Source organism: Procambarus clarkii, chromosome 43 (assembly GCF_040958095.1).
Source record: "Procambarus clarkii isolate CNS0578487 chromosome 43, FALCON_Pclarkii_2.0, whole genome shotgun sequence".
Lineage (NCBI taxonomy): Eukaryota > Metazoa > Arthropoda > Malacostraca > Decapoda > Cambaridae > Procambarus > Procambarus clarkii.
Genome location: NC_091192.1, coordinates 24,753,987 through 24,760,846, shown reverse-complemented (window position 1 = coordinate 24,760,846; position 6,860 = coordinate 24,753,987). Strand labels below are relative to the sequence as shown.

The 6,860-nt window shown below is 41.4% G+C and overlaps 1 protein-coding gene across 1 annotated transcript; it reads right to left on the bottom strand.

The window, feature by feature from the left end:
• Positions 1–561: 561 nt before the first annotated feature.
• LOC138373708 (putative uncharacterized protein DDB_G0281733) lies at positions 562–5,534 on the bottom strand. Its single transcript, XM_069340066.1, has 2 exons — positions 5,352–5,534; positions 562–996 (listed from the first exon to the last, which is right to left on the bottom strand). The coding sequence occupies exons 1-2, from the start codon at positions 5,532–5,534 to the stop codon at positions 562–564; spliced, it is 618 nt and encodes a 205-aa protein (XP_069196167.1).
• Between the last annotated feature and the right edge of the window lie 1,326 nt (positions 5,535–6,860).

Below are 6,860 nucleotides of genomic sequence, written 5' to 3'. Positions count from 1 at the left end.
CTTGTCGGTGTTGAAGTCGATGTCGTACTAGTCGATGTTGTACTTGTCGATGTTGAAGTCGATGTCGTACTAGTTGTTGTTGAAGTCGATGTCATACTTGTCGTTGTTGTACTTGTCATTGTTGAAGTCGATGTTGTACTAGTCGATTTTGAAGTCGATGTTGTTCTTGTCGGTGTTGAAGTCGATGTCGTACTAGTCGATGTTGTACTTGTCGATGTTGAAGTCGATGTTGTACTTGTCTTTGTTGAAGTCGATGTTCTACTTGTCGGTGTTGAAGTCAATGTTGTACTTGTCGTTGTTGAAGTCGATATCGTACTTGTCGATGTTGAAGTCGATATCGTACTTGTCGATAATGAAGTCGCTGTCGTACTAGTCGATGTTGTACTTGTCGATATTAAAGTCGATGTCGTACTAGTCGATGTTGTACTTGTCGTTGTTGAAGTCGATATCGTACTAGTCGATGTTGAAGTCAATGTTGTACTTGTCGATGTTGAAGTCGATATCGTACTTGTCGATGTTGAAGTCGATATCGTACTTGTCGATAATGAAGTCGCTGTTGTACTAGTCGATGTTGTACTTGTCGTTGTTGAAGTCGATATCGTACTTGTCGTTGTTGAAGTCAATATCGTACTTGTCATTGTTGAAGTCGATGTCGTACTTGTCGTTGTTGAAGTCAATGTCGTAGTAGTCGAAGTTGTACTTGTCGATGTTGAAGTCAATGTCGTACTTGTCGTTGTTGAAGTCGATGTCGTACTTGTCGTTGTTGAAGTCAATATCGTACTTGTCGTTGTTGAAGTCAATGTCGTAGTAGTCGAAGTTGTACTTGTCGATGTTGAAGTCAATGTCGTACTTGTCGTAGTTGAAGATGATGACGTACTTGTCGTTGTTGTACTTGTCGTTGTTGAAGTCGATATCGTACTTGTCGTGGTTGAAGTCGATATCGTACTTGTCGTTGTTGAAGTCGATATCGTAGTTGCCATTGTTGAAGTCAATGTCCTACTAGTCGATGTTGTACTTGTCATTCTTGAAGTCGATATCGTACTTGTCGTTGTTGTACTTGTCGATGTTGAAGTCGATGTCGTACTAGTAGATATTGTACTTGTCGATGTTGAAGTCGATGTCGTACTAGTCGGTGTTGAAGTCGATGTCATACTAGTCGATGTTGTACTTGTCGTTGTTGAAGTCGATGTCGTACTTGTCGTTGTTGAAGTCGATATCGTGCTTGTCGTTGTTGAAGTCAATGTTGTACTTGTCGATGTTGAAGGCGATGTCGTACTAGTCGTTGTTGAAGTCGATGTCATACTTGTCTTTATTGTACTTGTCGATGTCGAACTTGTCGTTGTTGAAGTCGATGTCGTACTTGTCGTTGTTGAAGTCGATGTTGTACTAGTCGTTGATGTACTTGTCGTTGTTGTAGTCGATATTGTACTTGTCGTTGATGAAGTCGATATCGTACTTGTCGTTGTTATACTTGTCGAAGTTGAAGTCGATGTCGTACTAGTCGATGTTGTACTTGTCGATGTTGAAGTCGATGTCGTACTAGTCAATGTTGAAGTCGATGTTGTGCTTGTCGGTGTTGAAGTCGATGTTGTACTTGTCGGTGTTGAAGTCGATGTTGTACTTGTCGGTGTTGAAGTTGATGTTGTACTTGTCGGTGTTGAAGTCGATGTTGTACTTGTCGTTGTTGAAGTCGATGTTGTACTTGTCGATGTTGAAGTCGATATCGTACTAGTCGATGTTGTACTTGTCGTTGTTGAAGTCGATGTCGTACTAGTCGATGTTGTACTTGTCAGTGTTGAAGTCGATGTCGTACTAGTCGATGTTGTACTTATCGGTGTTGAAGTCGATGTTGTACTTGTCGGTGTTGAAGTCGATGTTGTACTTGTCGGTGTTGAAGTCGATGTTGTACTTGTTCGTGTTGAAGTCGATGTTGTACTTCTCGGTGTTGAAGTCAATGTTGTACTTGTCGTTGTTGAAGTCGATGTTGTACTTGTCGATGTTGAAGTCGATATCGTACTAGTCGATGTTGTACTTGTCGATGTTGAAGTCGTTGTTGTACTTGTCGGTGTTGAAGTCGATGTTGTACTTGTCAGTGTTGAAGTCGATGTTGTACTTGTCGGTGTTGAAGTCGATGTTGTACTTGTCGGTGTTGAAGTCGATGTTGTACTTGTCGTTGTTGAAGTCGATGTTGTACTTGTCGATGTTGAAGTCGATATCGTACTAGTCGATGTTGTACGTGTCGTTGTTGAAGTCGATGTCGTACTTGTCATTGTTGAAGTCGATATCGTACTTGTCGTTGTTGACATCGATGTCGTACTTGTCGTTGTTGAAAACGATGTCGTACTTGTTGTTGTTGAAGTCGATGTCGTACTTGTCGTTGTTGAAGTCGATATCGTACTTGTCGTTGTTGAAGTCGATGTCGTACTTGTCGTTGTTGAAGTCGATGTCGTACTTTTCATTGTTGAAGTCGATGTCGTACTTATCGTTGTTGAAGTCGATGTTGTACTTGTCGATGTTAAATTCGATATCGTACTAGTCCATGTTGTACTTTTCGATGTTGAAGTCGATGTCGTACTAGTCGATGTTGAAGTCGATGTTGTACTTGTCGGTGTTGAAGTCGATGTCGTACTAGTCGATGTTGAACTCGATGTTGTACTTGTTGGTGTTGAAGTCGATATCGTACTAGTAGATGTTGTACTTGTCGACGTTGAAGTCGATGTCGTACTAGTCAATGTTGTACTTGTCGATGTTGAAGTCGGTGTCGTACTTGTCGATGTTGTACTTGTCGTTGTTGAAATCGATGTCGTACTATTCGATGTTGAAGTCGATGTTGTACTTGTCGGTGTTGAAGTCGATATTGTACTTGTCGGTGTTGAAGTCGATGTTGTACTTGTCAATGTTGAAGTCGATGTTGTACTTGTCGTTGTTGAAGTCGATGTTGTACTTGTCGGTGTTAAAGTCGATGTTGTACTTGTCGGTGTTGAAGTCGATGTTGTACTTGTCGGTGTTGAAGTCGATGTAGTACTTGTCGTTGTTGAAGTCGATGTTGTACTTGTCGATGTTGAAGTCGATGTCGTACTTGTCGTTGTTGAAGTCGATGTTGTACTTGTCGATGTTGAAGACGATGTTGTACTTGTCGTCGTTGAAGTCGATGTCGTACTTGTCGATGTTGAAGTCAATATCGTACTTGTCGATGTTGAAGTCGATGTCGTACTAGTCGATTTTGTACTTGTCGTTGTTGAAGTCGATATCGTACTTGTCGTTGTTGTACTTGTCGATGTTGAAGTCGATATCGTACTAGTCGATGTTGTACTTGTCGATGTTGAAGTCGATGTCGTACTAGTCGATGTTATAATTGTCGATGTTAAAGTCGATGTCGTACTACTCGATGTTGTACTTATCGTTGTTGAAGTCGATGTCGTATTTGTCGTTGTTGAAGTCGATATCGTACTTGTCGTTGTTGAAGTCGATATCGTACTTGTCGTTGTTGAAGTCAATATCGTACTTTTCGTGGTTGAAGTCGATGTTGTACTTGTTGATGTTGAAGTCGATGTCGTACTAGTCGATGTTGTACTTGTCGATGTTGAAGTCGATGTCGTACTTGTCGATGTTGTACTTGTCGGTGTTGAAGTCGATGTCGTACTAGTCGATGTTGTAGTTGTCGGTGTTGAAGTCGATGTCATACTAGTCGATGTTGTACTTGTCGATGTTTTACTTGTCGGTGTTGAAGTCGATGACGTACTAGTCGATGTTGTACTTGTCGTTGTTAAAGTCGATGTCGTACTTGTCGTTGTTGAAGTCGATGTCGTACTTGTCGTTGTTGAAGTCGATGTCGTACTTGTCGTTGTTGAAGTCGATGTCGTACTTGTCGTTGTTGACGTCGATGTCGTACTTGTCGTTGTTGAAGTCGATGTCGTACTTGTCGTTGTTGAAGTCGATGTCGTACTTGTCGTTGTTGAAGTCGATGTCGTACTTGTCGTTGTTGAAGTCGATGTCGTACTTGTCGTTGTTGAAGTCGATGTCGTACTTGTCGTTGTTGAAGTCGATGTCGTACTTGTCGTTGTTGATGTCGATGTCGTACTTGTCGTTGTTGAAGTCGATGTCGTACTTATCCTTGTTGAAATCGATGTCATACTTGTCGTTGTTGTGCTTCTCGATGTCGTACTTGTCGTTGTTGAAGTCGATGTTGTACTTGCCGTTGTTGAAGTCGATGTCGTACTTGTCGTTGCTGAAGTCGATGTTGTACTTGTCGTTGTTGAAGTCGATGTTGTACTTGTCGATATTGAAGTCGATGTCGTACTAGTCGATGTTGTACTTGTCGGTGTTGAAGTCGATGTCGTTCTAGTCGATGTTGTACTTGTCGATGTTGAAGTCGATGTCGTAATAGTCGTTGTTGAAGTCGATGTCGTACTTGTCGTTGTTGTACTTGTCGATGCCGTACTTGTCGTTGTTATACTTGTTGAAGTTGAAGTCGATGTCGTACTAGTCGATGTGGTACTTGTCGATGATGAAGTCGATGTCGTACTACTCGATGTTGAAGTCGGTGTTGTACTTGTCGGTGTTGAAGTCGATGTTGTACTTGTCGATGTTGAAGTTGATGTCGTACTTGTCATTGTTGAAATCGATGTTGTACTTGTCGATGTTGAAGTCGATGTCCTACTAGTCGATGTTGTACTTGTCGATGTTGGAGTCGATGTCGTACTACTCGATGTTGAAGTCGATGTTGTATTTGTCGGTGTTGAAGTCGATGTTGTACTTGTCGGTGTTGAAGTCGATGTTGTACTTTTCGTTGTTGAAGTCGATGTTGTACTTGTCGATGTTGAAGTTGATTTCGTACTAGTCGATGTTGTACTTGTCGATGTTGAAGTCGATGTTGTACTTGTCGGTGTTGAAGTCGATGTTGTACTGCTCGATGTTGAAGTCAATGTCGTACTAGTCGATATTGTACTTGTCGTCGTTGAAGTCGATGTCGTATTTGTCGATGTTGATGTCGATATCGTACTTGTCGATATTGAAGTCGATATCTTACTTGCCGATGTTGAAGTCGATATCGAACTTATCGATGTTGAAGTCGATGTCGTATTAGTCGATGTTGTACTTGTCGTTGTTGAAGTCGATATCGTACTTGTCGTTGTTGTACTTGTCGATGTTGAAGTCGATGTCGTACTAGTCGATGTTGTACTTGTCGTTGTTGAAGTCGATGTTGTACTAGTCGATGTTGTACTTATCGTCGTTGAAGTCGATGTTGTACTTGTCATTGTTGAAGACGATATCGTACTTGTCGTTGTTGAAGTCGATATGATACTTGTCATTGTTGAAGTCGATGTCGTACTTGTCGATGTTGTACTTGCCGTTGTAGAAGTCGATATCGTACTAGTCGTTGTTGTACTTGTCGTTGTTGAAGACGATATCGTACTTGTCGTTGTTGAAGTCGATATCGTACTTGTCGTTGTTGAAGTCGATGTCGTACTTGTCAATGTTGTTCTTGTCGTTGTAGAAATCGATGTCGTACTAGTCGTTGTTGTACTTGTCATTGTTGAAGTCGATGTTGTACTTGTCGTTGTTGAAGTCAATGTCGTACTAGTCGATGTTATACTTGTCGCTGTTGAAGTCGATGTCGTACTTGTCGTTGTTGAAGTCGATGTCGTACTTGTCGCTGTAGAAGTCGATGTCGTACTTGTCGTTGTTGTACTTGTCATTGTTGAAGTCGATGTTGTACTTGTCGTTGTTGAAGTCAATGTCGTACTAGTCGATGTTCTACTTGTCGATGTTGAAGTCGATGTCGTACTTCTCATTGCTGAAGTCGATATCGTACTTGTTGGTTTTGAAGTCGATGTCGTACTCGTCGTTGTTGAAGTCGATGTCGTACTTGTCGTTGTTGAAGTCGATATCGTACTTGTCGTTGTTGAAGTCAATGTCGTACTTGTCGTTGTTGAGGTCGATGTTGTATTTGTCATTGTTGTACTTGTCGTTGTTGAAGTCGATGTTCTACTTGTCGATGTTGAAGTCGATGTCGTACTAGTCGATGTTGTACTTGTCGGTGTTGAAGTCGATGTCGTACTAGTCGATGTTGTACTTGTCGATGTTGAAGTCGATGTCGTACTAGTTGTTGTTGAAGTCGATGTCGTACTTGTCGTTGTTGTACTTGTTGATGTCGTACTTGTCATTGTTGAAGCCAATGTCGTACTTGTCGTTGTTGAAGTCGATATAGTACTAGTCGATGTTGTACTTGTCGATGTTGAAGTCGTTGTTGTACTTCTCGTTGTTGAAGTCGATGTTGTACTTGACGATATTGAAGTCGATGTCGTACTAGTCGATGTTGTACTTGTCGTTGTTGAATTCGATGTCGTACTAGTCGAAGTTGAAGTCGATGTTGTACTTGTTGGTGTTGAAGTCGTTGTCGTACTAGTCGATGTTGTACTTGTCGATGTTGAAGTCGATGTCATACTTGTCGATGTTGTACTTGTCATTGTTGAAGTCGATGTTGTACTTGTCGATTTTGAAGTCGATGTTGTACTTGTCGGTGTTGAAGTCGATGTCGTACTAGTCGATGTTGTACTTGTCGATGTTGAAGTCGATGTTGTACTTGTCTTTGTTGAAGTCGATGTTCTACTTGTCGGTGTTGAAGTCAATGTTGTACTTGTCGTTGTTGAAGTCGATATCGTACTTGTCGATGTTGAAGTCGATATCGTACTTGTCGATAATGAAGTCGCTGTCGTACTAGTCGATGTTGTACTTGTCGATATTAAAGTCGATGTCGTACTAGTCGATGTTGTACTTGTCGTTGTTGAAGTCGATATCGTACTAGTCGATGTTGAAGTCAATGTTGTACTTGTCGATGTTGAAGTCGATATCGTACT